The sequence below is a fragment of the Heterobasidion irregulare genome, assembly GCF_000320585.1.
Source record: "Heterobasidion irregulare TC 32-1 unplaced genomic scaffold scaffold_06, whole genome shotgun sequence".
In the NCBI taxonomy this organism is placed as follows: domain Eukaryota; kingdom Fungi; phylum Basidiomycota; class Agaricomycetes; order Russulales; family Bondarzewiaceae; genus Heterobasidion; species Heterobasidion irregulare.
This window is the reverse complement of record NW_009258202.1, coordinates 1,278,165-1,290,996: the sequence shown is the minus strand read 5'-3', so window position 1 is coordinate 1,290,996 and position 12,832 is coordinate 1,278,165. Positions and strand designations below refer to the sequence as shown.

Below are 12,832 nucleotides of genomic sequence, written 5' to 3'. Positions count from 1 at the left end.
GAACTAACCCAGCCATTCCTACCACCATGCCCCTCCTCGCCGGCTTTAGTATCATAACTTTCCTACTATTCTGTGTCTTTCTGTCTCTATTTCTTCTGGTATCGGTACCTCTTACGGGAACACTCGTGCGTTTGAGGGCGAATTACAATCCTAAGGGGCTGCAATTGGACCCTGAAGATGGTGTTCAACCGCATACTGGCCCGGTCGTCACAGGCTTCTTTACCATGATGGGCAGGGTGCGAAGGCTAGAGGTGAGATAGGAATGACATTACTTCCATGCATTTATTGGCTGACATGGGCGGAAGGGTTGGGCAGGACTGTACAAAGGATTGAGTGTGTTTCATTCCTAGTCTTCCGCAATCCCCATCTGTCACTCACGTATTGCTCCTCAGTGCCTACACTTTTGTCCAATGTAGCTCTCATGCTATTTTCGGTGCTGTTCCTCGATGCATCTCCTTCGAGCCCTCGCAATCACGGTGTTTACAACGCACCGAACACAAGTCCATTGGGCGTTGTCGCTTACTCCGCATTCCTAATGTTCATCTCCCTGCCTGTTGTCATAATCACATATCGGTTAGTTTCGCTGCTTCAATTGATTTGTCCGACACTCATGTTTCTTCCGTTCTCTCAGGGCAGTCACTACTCCACACCGTCTGCCTTACCTCGGACCTTTTTACTCCCTGAGGATTCTACTCACGCCGACCGAGCGTCGCCGACCGTGGATCCTCTACCTTACCCCCGGCCTTCTCCCTGCTGAAATCTTGCATATTGTTTATGTTGTGCTCGGCCTTCGCACGCTGAGACACCTGCTCCTCCCCGCCTTGTCGGGTCCAGAGCCGCCTCGTCCCGAAGACATTTCGACCACTAAACTCCTCATCTATCTTGTCTTCGTGATAATGAGCACCATTATATTATGCCCTCTGGAGGTTATTGCCACCCGATTGGCCGTCCAGCGCAACCACGCTTCTGCAGAGTACAATTCAGTCTCTCAAGAAGAAGAAGAGGATGTCGATGATGTAGCAGACTACTACGGCGCAGAAGAAGACGTAATTGGGTGCGCACACGCTCTTCCTTTGAAGCTCGTGTTCATATTGACCAGTCTTTGTTTTCTAGACTGAGAAGTGAGATGGATCCATACCTCGGTCTCGTTGACTGTGGAAAGAGAATTCTGATTGAGGAAGGATGGCGTGCTCTCTATCGGGGATGGTGGATCACGTTGTTGTTTGGTTCATTCGGTGCTTTCTCGTAAACCAGGTCCGGGTCCATTGCTATATTCTTGTATATATTTCAAGAAATGGTGCAGACTGAAAATACAGCTATCATAACCATCATCCATTCTTGAAAGACAGAAAGTGTGCACGGGCCAGTATGATCATCGATCAAAATCTCATTCATCAATGAAAGGTGCGTCGCGTTCTACCTGCAGTCCTCATTGAATCTGATTGATTTCCTCGAAATGACGGGCAATTGATGTCCATGAGCTTCGACTCGCAACACACTTGGGCGTACAAATAGTAAACAGTCACAACTGTAGTTACCCGAATTAGTTCCTACAGCAATCCAGAAGTTGATGCAAGACCTTCGACAATGGACATAGCTTATCGGAAGGCTAGACATTTCGCGCGATTCTGACGGTTCTCAAAAGTACATTGTGGATCCTACTCTCAAGATCACAGGTGAACCTACTCAGAGCAGTAACGTTGCTTCCTTCGTGGCATTATTTCAACCAGATTTGTCCATCAGTATACTCTGTGAGTGCTGTATGCTCCTATTTTACCTGCTAGCAGGCAGCCGATTAGAAAGAGGATGTCACAGCGCGCACACGATTGACCAATGCTGAGGCTTGATCAGATGAGGGTCTTTCTTGCCTATTCTTGCCCGCCCGCGGCCTCCTTGATACCGACCATATCAAACGCTGACAACAACATGGTCTCTCTCTTTTTGGATATCACTGACACCGATGGATTAACACAGAAATTTGATTGAAAATCTCGCGGCTGTCAACTTTGATCACAGCAGACTATTTTGCTACGCGGACGTAAGAATCACTATGATGCTGCGCTCAATGAGCCTCCACGGTGATCTGTCCGCTGAGAGCATTCTTGGTGTCGGTGAGAATTTGACACCTTGAGCGCGTAATCCATTCCGATGAACTCACTGGCGCACACCCAGGCTCCTAAACGTCCCCTGTCTATTGAGTATAAGTGGAAATATCCCAGAATTTCTGGCCCAAGCCAAGCAGTGAAAGCGGGATATACGCCACGACGCCTTGAAAACTCTCCCACCATGTGTGTCGCGATTGTGACCTAGCTCTCAACATTGATCAAATCGGGGACGTCTTGGCGTGGACTTCTCGGACCTTCCAAGACGGCCAGATTCGCTGTGCCAAGCATGATGTCCCCGAAGCTGCCAAGGTCAACTGAGTAAGGTGTGCCGCGGAAGCAAGCGCCCCCTGATTTCTCACGTTATCTCATGGCCCACTCCGTTACCCTGTTATGTTGAGAAGTCTGTCATGGTCCTTCTCAAAGCGAACGTAGCGCACATACATAAGCCATAGATATTCACCATTCGCCAACTTACTCTCCTAGACCCACATCGTCCAACCATATCTCTCAATCGCTGCCCTTGTTTGTATTGCAATGTCTACAGCACAGACAAGGTGCTCCTCAAAGAAGCGTGGTGCTACCCAAGAACCCGCGACTGGAACCAATGATGACCATAGAAAGCGCCGCCGTAATAGGACCACTCAGTCATGCGTCCAGTGCCACCATTCTAAACGCATGGTAATGATACCATGAAATATTGCCGCGTAAATATATCGCTGAGACCTTTTCTAGTGTGATCGGAAACGCCCTTGCGGCCGTTGTACCCAACTAGGGCTTGTGAGTCTGCTCACGATCTCTGGCTTTTGCTCAGACAGTCTAGACCCCTTTTCCTGCTTGTCTAGACCGGCCTCTGCGTATATGAGGTTGACGACCCAAGCCAAGTGTAATTATTGGTCATTAATGATAGCCGGACTAGATCTAATGGATGGATATTCACAGGAACGAGACAGCAGACGACAAAGCTCGACTACAAAAACGAGTAGCCGAACTCGAAAGCGTCATTCGCGAAGTATGTTCTTTGAGCTATGTCATGATGAATGTCATCTGATAATCATCTTCGTCGCAGTTGAAGAACAAGCCTCATCCTAGATGGGCGCCAATTACACCCAACCCCTCGGTTGATGTTGTTTCACGGCCTGATTCTACCCCCACTTCCCCACTATCTTCGGAACAATCATCTATAGATTACTCGAAGTCCGTTAGCAGCACGACCTTGACATGCTCCACCTCCTTGCTCTCTCAAGCCTCTAAGTTAGATGTGGAATGTCTGACTCATCACTCTCCATCACCATCCGCATCGCCTGAAGTTGAATCTGACCGGTATCCTTCATCATATCCTTACGGCTCCGATGCATACTCGCCGTCAAGTAGTGGTGCACCTCTCACACCGTCTACAGACCCCATCATATCCAGCATGCTCTCTCGTCCATTAATTAACGACGAATCTTCCTTCGCCTCTCTGTTCTCCTGTTTTCACGAGTTAACCGGCTTCGAAGATCAGTCCTTCGCGAAATTACTGGACGATACGGCACGGGATGTCGGAGATATCCAGACCCGGCATACTAGCTCTTCACGATACTACTATGGAAGCGAGGCCAGTCAATGTGGCTGCTTAGCGCATGCGGCCATATACAATGTTGTCCTCGAGTTATCGTTGCGGCTCCGCAAGGCCGCGGAGACACTTGTCCGCCATCCGGCGCATACCCATGGATCCGCGTGTATGCTTCAACAACGGATCACAGAGCTTGACGCATTCACAAAGCAAGCCGATCTCCACTTTTGACAGTAACTTTAGCTCATGATGTTTTAGCCTGACTTTAGGGAATGTCGACACCCCAACGGACTTCGATGGCGCGTCGAGTGATCCGGGACCCAGAAGACCATCAGTCCCGAGTCGCGCATTTCAACCACAAACATCCTCTTCAAATGTAGCACTTGCGGATCACGCATGGACTTCCATTCCCTCCCATCTGCTAACATTATCTCCGACTACCCTTCATCGCACGGCTGCTTGCAGCAACGCCTCTATGAGTCATCCCACGTCTCATAATGATTCATTTATGTCTTGGGAACCGCATCGACAACATGACTGGTCGATGCGTTCCATACAACCCTCGTGAGAAGAGTAAATTTCTGACTTTCCCGCCGATCTCCGCATGAATGATAGCAGCCTGTCACTTATTTTTTTCAAAACATTTCGCAGATCGCTTGTCTCTCTCCTGTACCACTCATGTCATGTCGCCTTAATATATATGTGTAACGTATTGTGCTTTTGGGGCTCAAAGGGTTAGTCTTGTTCCCCCGAGCCGAAGCTTTAAAGCTATTTGTCAAGCGCTGATTACGATATCGTGACCGCATTCTCGATGAATCTCAATTGGTCCGACAAGTTGGCTTCACTGAGCCCGGTGCCTTTTCATTTCCCAGCGACTGTGAAAGATTGGCTTGGCGCTTAGGCATGTCAACCGCGGGAGCGTGCGGGAAAGAAATGGGAAAGATCACAAGAGATCGCCTGCAAATGCCTGAACTACAGCTCCGTATAGTTATGTAATACCTCGGAGCATCAAGCGAAGACAGAAACACACCAGATGACACGGTTGAGCAGGGGGGGGTAGAATTTTTCATAGTCCTAAAAAAATAGAAAAGTGAAGCGGGAGAGCAAATCCGCACTCTCACTCGGCCTGCAGTGATACTATAGAATGGTTGAAGGAGACAGTTTTCACTCGTCCGTCAGTGCCAGGATGGGAGTCAGCAATGGATAAAAGAAAGACCTGATCAGTCGATGCAGCATTAGAGATTCAAATGAGATCATACCCTAATTCGACAATTGCTTCCTAGGGCACGTATTTCCAAGAAACGCTTGTCAGGCTTCACAAGAACACGCGCCTGATTCTGCAATACATATGGGTGTAGTGCGGTGATCTAAGTTATTCCCGACGACGCACAGAGTGAGGGCGGTCCGATTACCTCAATTCTCTCTTGGCGAGATATCAATACGTTCAAGATGAGAAGATCCGCTTTTGAAAGTCATTCATACCCACGAACCTGCGGCGCAGACTGCTGTAGATGGCCAAGCCCAGCCAGGCAATGCTTCGGAATCGGAGGGAAGGGTGAGACGCACATCAGCTTGGCGAGACATCCTCGCATTTCTTAAGGCATGCTACCCTTCAGGGTTTTGAAGATGTGACTGTATTTGGGTAAACCGCGCACATGATTTGAAAAGAGGGAAAAGATCGGTGCTTTGTTTTGGAATCATCGCCTACTTATTAAAGTACTGAGCCCAGATTTAATTATCCGACGTTCATTCGGGCCTTTTGCAATAAGAACAAAGGGGAGATATGGCGGATACCGATTATTTCCTGCTTGATATTGCTCTGGCCGAATGTGCAAATTGGAGTGCTAAGTGGGTGGGGCGGACGCAACAGCCAAAACCGTCATTGTGATACGCCATGATCTGGAGGTCAATACTAAAGGTCAAAGCGGCGGACAATTTGATACCTGGTATCATGGGAAATCATCCAAATTTGGCGTGAGACCAAAAATATTGTGTGGGCCTTGTCGCCGCGGCGCATTCGATAGAGATACGATCCTCACAGAACCATCAATCCATGTCTAGCTGAGCACAGTATACATGCAGAGCTTTTCCAAGCACAATTGGTAGCGCAACTTGCGAACAATCATGAACCTTCTCGGTAGAAGCGATTTCAGGCTCCGCGTTAAGTAGATGACTCAGCACGCGCTCCTTCACCAGTCTTCACCGCCAACAACGACGACATCGACGACGACTACACAGAATGGCTTCCCATCTTGTAAGCTCTTTGGAATGAATTTATCCCTCATTCAGACGGTCGTTGAACATATGTTTAGGCAAACATCTTCGGAACAGAGCAGGACCGCGTGAATTGCTCATTCTACTATAAAGTGCGTGCAGAGTTTGTCCATCATTGTCTCCATCCTTATACAATTTCGTTTCAGATTGGGGCATGCCGCCACGGTGACCGCTGCTCACGGAAACACATCAAACCTCCATTCTCTCAGACCATTCTTCTCCCAAACGTTTACCATAATCCTGCACACGATCCTGTGTGCAAGTTGACCGAGAAAGACCTTCAGGATGGCTTTGATGCAGTGTACGAGGATTTGTACTGCGAGCTGTCGAAGTTTGGGCATCTTTTGGAGCTGCATGTGAGTCTGCCGCTTCTTCCATCCATGTTGGCGCTGATCTTGCTATTCACACTCGCGGCGGACAAAGGTCTGCGATAACGTAGGAGACCACCTGATCGGAAACGTCTATGCGCGATACGAATGGGAGACTGAAGCGCAAACAGCTGTAGATAACTTGAATGATCGATGGTATGCAGGTACGTTTTTTCTTCGTTCTGGCCACCCAATATCCCACCAATCAGTGTCGTACCGCTTTCCTGATCTAGGACGCCCCCTTTATGCTGAGCTGTCACCTGTCACCGACTTTCGCGAGGCTTGCTGTCGCCAAAACGAGAACGGCGAATGTAACAGGGGCGGTTTCTGTAACTTTATGCATTTACGTCTGGCGTCAAAGGACCTCGTGTCTGCGCTCCACCACGGTCAGCGTGTGGAGAGGAAGCTGAATCCTCAGAAGACTCAAGGCGGTGCAGGAGGGTGGGAGCCAACCAAACGTGAAGGTGGCCGAGGGCGCAGTGCAAGTCCGCCAAGAAGGGGCGGAAGCAACGGAGAAGATAGGTGGACGAGGAAGTAGTGTTCCATTACCTATCGTAGCGGCTTGTAGCTTGTTGATGCCGAAAGGTTGTTGTTGTTGCACAGACCGATAATGTCTTCCAGTCTGACGATCGCAGCATTATTGCCGAAGCGTTTACGCTCAAGAGCTCCTAAACCGTGTTCGTAGCGTCTCGAGAGTGCAGACATAGAAAATAATGCATTGTTCGACCACCCGTATGGCATGCACAGACACATACCGTGATTGCTCAGACTTGTCACAAGATCCGGCATATCTAGAATTTCTGCGCCAAGCCCAACAAGCGCTCCGGAAAAGGTAAGGGAATACCTCAATTCCGAGCCAAAGGTCAAGGCCTAGGACTGGCGGACGAAACCGGGGAATCTAGCCTGCACGCTTGGTAGGGATGTGTTGAGGACGATGCAGAAGCCGCCCTGTGAAGATTGACACCGGTCGGCCCGATCACACCAGCCAACCGTGATAAACTCCCCGTCCCCCCTCCTTCAGGAGGTCTGGCCATTGAACAACAAAGCTTGGCACCACGTGCGTAGAATCAGGATTTACCGAAAGAGTGACGGGATGCAAGCCTACCTATCAACCATTGAGCGCAGCAGTCTGCCTGAAAGAGACAATGTTTTTACTCGAGCAAATGACTCGACGTAAATCAGTTTCGGAGAAGGGAGACCCAACAGCTAAAAACATAGTTGGACTGTGGAAATTGGTTGTTCTCAATAGCATGAAGGCACATACTCGATTGAGGTAGGTGGCGATGCACAAGACGAAGCAGGTGCCCGGACCGTTAAGAAGCAGTACCTCAGATATCGGGGCGGCAAAGAACGGAGCGACAGTGACGTGGTAGAAGGAGACAAGAAGAGATAATAATGCCGTTGGAACTGTCTGGAAAAGTTTCTGATGCACATGGCGTGCTCGGGGGATAGTGATGACCCTGTATTCGCCAATTGCGACGATTTCGTTCTATCGATGTGAATGTTAGTTAATTACTATGGACTGTAAAGACTCCAACAGACGGGATGTGTGGTTACTCGGGAAAGTTTGAGCCGCTCCAAAGCTCTTGCCTTCTGGATGCTTAGAGCATCGCCTTCACTCACAATGTACGTCCGAGGAGTATAACGGGTAAAATCGAGGGAATTGACCAATGATAAGGCCTCCATCGTATGGCCGCCTGAAGAGCGACATAAGACATTGGTGTGTGGAAAGGAGCATGCATACGGGGATGTACCGGAACCAAGAAAGACTGCTAAGCTACATGTCCCTGACCGCCTGACGCGCGGTAGATTGCGCTCACGACGCAAGAAGTATACCCTGGAGAGAAGGAGAAGGATCACAGCCAAGGTCATCGCCCATAAGACGGAGGACATAGCTTGGCTGAAAAAGGTGTCAGGGTGAGCGGTGGTCGTAGAAGTGAAACGCCGATGGACTTACGAAAGAAAAGGAACGCGCTGATGTGCCCCAATGGTAGATCAGAAAAACGTCGAGTCGATGCTCGACAAATATGAAGCTTGAGTTGTTGTTCGTAGAATACGCCAAGGAGTCAAGGATAGCAGCCAAGCTCTCCGACGAAGCGAGGATGTGACGCGGAAGCTGTTCACACCGAGTCACGTAGTGTCACACGCAGACGCGTCTGTCAGTCACGCAAGAACTCCAACTACGGCACACGGTCGGTCCTCCAGCTTTTCGAGCGCGGCGTTCTCATCTACTGCTCGAAGTTACGACCCGCTTCGTGTTCTGACCGCTACAAACTTCGCGTGGAAAACTTGGGCCTAGCGGACTCGGTCATCATGTCCGCCGCAGTCACGATTGCAAACGGTGAGATGGTCGAGCGTCTTCGTCAGGCCGTCAAAGATTGTGCCGACAGAGGACTCCACCAGGCATCCAAATGGTACGTTCGATCCATATTTTAGAGTTATCTACTCTTCATAATTACAGAACAGGGCTGCCGAGCTTCTATCATCCATAGAGCTGTCGAAGAGGCATCCAGTGGCAGATGTTAAGGGCGCTTTTTCCACGTCTACACCGGCACGGCTGCGTTCACCTCGTCGCTCTATATCTCCTGGCAGCTCCTCTCCCTCACCTGATGCTTTAGCGTCATCATCTTCATCTCTACCACCACCTCCAGTTCATCGACACCCACATGTGCCAATAGCTTCAGATGTCGACGACATTGGGGTACGGATACGGGAGATAAAGATCGAGTCCATGGAAGAGGACACGTTATCTATGGGCAAAGCCTACTTTGATGCGAGAGAATTTACTCGTGCCGCTCACGTTCTGTCGTCGTGCTCCAGCGCACGTGGACAATTTCTAACGATTTACAGCCGGTTCTTGGTACGTTCGGTACTTATTCATACGTTTCGGGAAATAACTTTTAAACGCTGAAGGCCAGTGAGAAAAGGGCGCTCCGAGATTGGAACAAACTGGATGGTGTGTTGCAATCTCCATATATGTAGTCCATCTAGATCGACGCGAGCACAGGTGGTCGTCAACAGGCTGCGGTTCCCGTAAATGCATCCATTTTTGTGATGCTTGAAGACGCAACAAAGCTTTCGAACGAAGCAGACCCGTGGATATTATTTCTGTGAGTTATGGATTGCTTTCGTATCTGGCGAAATCCTCCTTGACTTAGACATGGCAGGCGTGGTCTTCTGCTATATCGATTGGATAGGCGAGAAGAGGCCATTGAGTGCACGCTCCTTTCGCTCCAGCGATATTCTTGGAATTGGTCGGCCTGGACACTCTTGAGCAATCTCATCCACGATGGTGAAGAGGTACGCACACAAGTGTGAAGCGCGGCCGTCAGCTGAAGGGCGGCTTAGCTATCTGCGCTCTTACCTTTGATGCCACGACCTCCAACACATCCGCTTGTACAACTCTTTCAAGTTCGAACGATGAACGCACTTCACCAGTCTTCAGAAAACGAACTCGGATTATGCGAGCGACTGCTCGGCACGGATTACTTCCCTCATAGCTTGTGGATCATGAGCCTCCGTGCATGTGTCCTCTATCACCTTCACGGTCCGTTCACTATACAGTATATGACTTCGTTCCTTCAATGACCTCCTTGACCAGATTTTGGGCAAGCGGAGCTCCAGTTCCAGAAGATTCTTGCTGTAGATCCTTACAGAATAGATGATATCGACATATACTCTAATATTCTCTACGTCACAGAAAATAGGCTCAAATTGGCAAATTTGGCACATGATTTTCTCCTACTGGACAAAGATCGACCCGAAGTGTGCTGTCTCGTTGGTGCGTTATGTGCCCTTCATTCGATGAGCTCGGTCGCTGACGCATTCCTATCGTAGGCAATCACTACTCTTTGCGCGCAGAACACGAAAAGGCTGTCAAGTATTTTCGTCGAGCGACACAACTCGACCGGACTTACCTGTCTGCGTGGACATTGATGGGGGCATGAGTACGTGGAGATGAAAAATTCGCATGCGGCCATCGAAGCCTATCGCCGGGCTGTGGGTGCGTCGCATTGTTGTTGTCATTTGCACGGCACCTGTCTCAATCTTTCTCGAAACCTTGCCAGATGTGAATCGGAAAGATTACCGAGCGTGGTATGGTCTTGGACAAGCGTATGAATTACTAAACATGCATCAATACGCGCTGTACTACTATCAACACGCAACTTCTCTTCGGTACGAGTTCTGATTCCGATTCCTTCTGCGCCTTACCTCACATTTACTTAGACCATACGATGTCCGACTGTGGCAAGCGCAAGGCGCTAGTTATGAAGAGATGGGCAGGTGAGCTCATCAACCCACCCCACCCATAATCCGAACTCATTTTTTCTGTCAGGCTACGTGAAGCGATTGATTGCTTCAAGCGTGCCTTGCTGGGCGCAGATGTCAATGAAATCACTATCAATCTCAAACTTGCCAAGCTTCACGAAGACCTGGAGGAGTATGTTGAAGCGGCGGCATATCATCGGCGAGTGATAGACGTGTGCAAGAGCACCTGTAAGCATTACGGCCTTATACCCCTATAGATAGGCCGCTAATTTTCCTTCTCTGAATAGTGAAAGCGATAGGCGAATATGCCAAATCCCTCGTATTCGTTGCGCGCTATCATTTTGAGAAAGGAGGAGGAGAACTGGACCTAGCTCGAGAGTATCTTGAAAAGGTCGCTGCGAGTAACTCGGAGGAGGCTGATAGGGCGTCTGATCTTTTGAAGAAGGTGAGAGTTGCACTCGAAGTCAAAGCACGGGAGCGGGATGCAGTAGGTCCGGGAGAGCAGTCAATGGACTCTGAGGCGATGAGTGTAGCTCCAATATGAGTCTGCACACGAGTTATGGTACTGACTCCTCAAATCAAGACTAAAACGTGAACATGCCCCCGCTTTTCTTCCGGCCGAAGGCGTATACAACGGCTTGGCTCATCATCAGCCCCACGGTAGTTCCAATCGCAATTGATAGCATTCCGCCTCCTACCGCAACGCTGCTTCCACCCGTGATGCCTCCGTTCTGCGATAGACCTGACTAAGAAAGTAAAGAAGTAAGTAACAATAGAAAGCGCAAGACAGGCATCGGCTCTAGGGAAGATCAAACTTACGGGTACTAGAAACAATACGCCAGTGACCATAGATGTGAATGCCGTACCTCCCATCCTCCGGGAATAGATGTTACCTATCAGTCCAACTACCATCGCTGCGACGAACGAGACGTAGTCGGATCGTGCCTTGATATACCTACCCACAACCTCATTTGCAGTCCAAGCGACGCAAGCGATAACGACCATGACGACCATTTCTTTGCTCTTCCACGGCTGCAAGTTCGCCATAGAGCTGCATATAGCAAAAATTGGAACCATAAAAAGTTGCGTCCACCATGGAAACACTTGAAGGTACCACACAGACCCAGGTGGGCGTTCACAGCCTTTGAAAATGTGATCTCGGTTCGATGACGTGCTATTGAAAAAGGTCCAGGTGCCAAATAGCGGAGACGTATTGTCGAAACGGGTAGAGTTGTCTGAGAAGAATGTACCATTGACCACCAATTTGCCATCGATCTCGCCGGCCAGCATGGACAAATGGCGTCGCTCGGAAGGGTCAAGAAGGAGATAGAAATCGGATCCTATGCGAAGCCCAAAGCCTAGAAAGAGCGTGTATACAAGAGCATAGACTAGCCTGATTGAACCGCACATCATGTTTTTATAAGCCAAATCAAGGGAGCTGTTCACTGTGCGTCATCTTAAGTAACAGCAAAGTGAAGAATAAGATGGTGCAGCTTACATATAAGATAGCCGGGCAATACGCCCACGATAGCGGAAGACGCAATTGCAGAGTAGCAGAATAAATCACCCTTGATGCCACTCAAAGCACGGGCTACGAAAGAGATCCAAAAGGTGATAGCAACTCTGACGGATACCGATAAGTATCGCATCTTTAGGACGATGAATACTACTTACTCGAGGATGTTGCCCATGAGTACTCCTTTTGGAAAGACGGTAAGCTGTAGGATGCACAAAATCGCTCCAGCGGCTCCAGCGATCCATGTGTCCAAGAATGAGCCACCGAATGCGAGTGGACAGATAAACCCTGAGAGACCAAATGCCAGGATGCATCGCTGCCACACGCTGTAGATTGGTGGGGCCTCTAAAAGGTTTGTCAATCGTTCGTTAGCCTGATTGGTACTTTCTTCCTCGTGGATGATATGGCGATAGATAGTGTGGACCTCATGCAAGTTGCAGAGCTCGAGTCGTCCCGTACACTTAATGATATGATCCTCGGACGAATCATTATCTACATCCGTGAAGAAGACAAGAGTAACCCCATAGATGAGGATGAAATCTGAATCGTCGACTGCGAGGACGCGGCATGCAGCAACCAATTGAGAATGGATTCTGTGTGAGGGTGCACCGAAGGCCATCAGAGCACGAGCAAAGTTCAATACAAGTTTACGACGCTCGGTCACAGCTGCGAAGACAGTATATCAGTGAGAGGACAGATGGCAGTTCTTGTGGAGGAAAATATACGTTCGGTGCGGTGTGCGGCCCTC

The 12,832-nt window shown here is 49.3% G+C and overlaps 6 protein-coding genes across 6 annotated transcripts; 4 read left to right on the top strand and 2 right to left on the bottom strand.

Annotated features, from left to right (window-relative positions):
• Positions 1 to 26: 26 nt before the first annotated feature.
• Positions 27 to 1,341, top strand: HETIRDRAFT_434714 (uncharacterized protein; the record flags this gene model as incomplete). The annotated part of the gene is made up of 5 exons (XM_009549160.1): positions 27 to 251; positions 306 to 333; positions 393 to 573; positions 632 to 1,054; positions 1,114 to 1,341. The coding sequence occupies 5 exons, from the start codon at positions 27 to 29 to the stop codon at positions 1,247 to 1,249; spliced, it is 993 nt and encodes a 330-aa protein (XP_009547455.1). The 3' UTR covers positions 1,250 to 1,341.
• Positions 1,342 to 2,714: 1,373 nt separating this feature from the next.
• HETIRDRAFT_248192 (uncharacterized protein) lies at positions 2,715 to 3,117 on the top strand (the record flags this gene model as incomplete). The annotated part of the gene is made up of 4 exons (XM_009549159.1): positions 2,715 to 2,783; positions 2,838 to 2,882; positions 2,948 to 2,988; positions 3,045 to 3,117. Coding segments are annotated over 4 exons (228 nt in total), but the record flags the coding sequence as incomplete, so codon positions are not given.
• A 2,756-nt stretch (positions 3,118 to 5,873) lies between these two features.
• Positions 5,874 to 6,837, top strand: HETIRDRAFT_476438 (uncharacterized protein; the record flags this gene model as incomplete). Its single annotated transcript, XM_009549158.1, has 5 exons — positions 5,874 to 5,911; positions 5,970 to 6,023; positions 6,078 to 6,287; positions 6,355 to 6,463; positions 6,533 to 6,837. The coding sequence occupies exons 1-5, from the start codon at positions 5,897 to 5,899 to the stop codon at positions 6,835 to 6,837; spliced, it is 693 nt and encodes a 230-aa protein (XP_009547453.1). The 5' UTR covers positions 5,874 to 5,896.
• Positions 6,838 to 7,275: 438 nt separating this feature from the next.
• Positions 7,276 to 8,171, bottom strand: HETIRDRAFT_45766 (glycosyltransferase family 1 protein; the record flags this gene model as incomplete). Its single annotated transcript, XM_009548636.1, has 5 exons — positions 7,276 to 7,345; positions 7,405 to 7,505; positions 7,564 to 7,788; positions 7,857 to 7,996; positions 8,054 to 8,171. The coding sequence occupies 5 exons, from the start codon at positions 8,169 to 8,171 to the stop codon at positions 7,276 to 7,278; spliced, it is 654 nt and encodes a 217-aa protein (XP_009546931.1).
• Positions 8,172 to 8,498: 327 nt separating this feature from the next.
• On the top strand, positions 8,499 to 11,112 carry HETIRDRAFT_61808 (uncharacterized protein; the record flags this gene model as incomplete). The annotated part of the gene is made up of 13 exons (XM_009548675.1): positions 8,499 to 8,713; positions 8,766 to 9,159; positions 9,213 to 9,255; positions 9,307 to 9,409; positions 9,467 to 9,599; positions 9,648 to 9,846; positions 9,901 to 10,080; positions 10,137 to 10,174; positions 10,248 to 10,302; positions 10,367 to 10,475; positions 10,527 to 10,583; positions 10,636 to 10,796; positions 10,856 to 11,112. Exons 1-13 carry the CDS (start codon positions 8,613 to 8,615, stop codon positions 11,110 to 11,112), a joined length of 1,830 nt encoding a protein of 609 aa, XP_009546970.1. The 5' UTR covers positions 8,499 to 8,612.
• A 40-nt stretch (positions 11,113 to 11,152) lies between these two features.
• HETIRDRAFT_418703 (uncharacterized protein) lies at positions 11,153 to 12,703 on the bottom strand (the record flags this gene model as incomplete). The annotated part of the gene is made up of 4 exons (XM_009549157.1): positions 11,153 to 11,314; positions 11,388 to 12,013; positions 12,067 to 12,191; positions 12,243 to 12,703. The coding sequence occupies 4 exons, from the start codon at positions 12,701 to 12,703 to the stop codon at positions 11,153 to 11,155; spliced, it is 1,374 nt and encodes a 457-aa protein (XP_009547452.1).
• Positions 12,704 to 12,832: the final 129 nt, after the last annotated feature.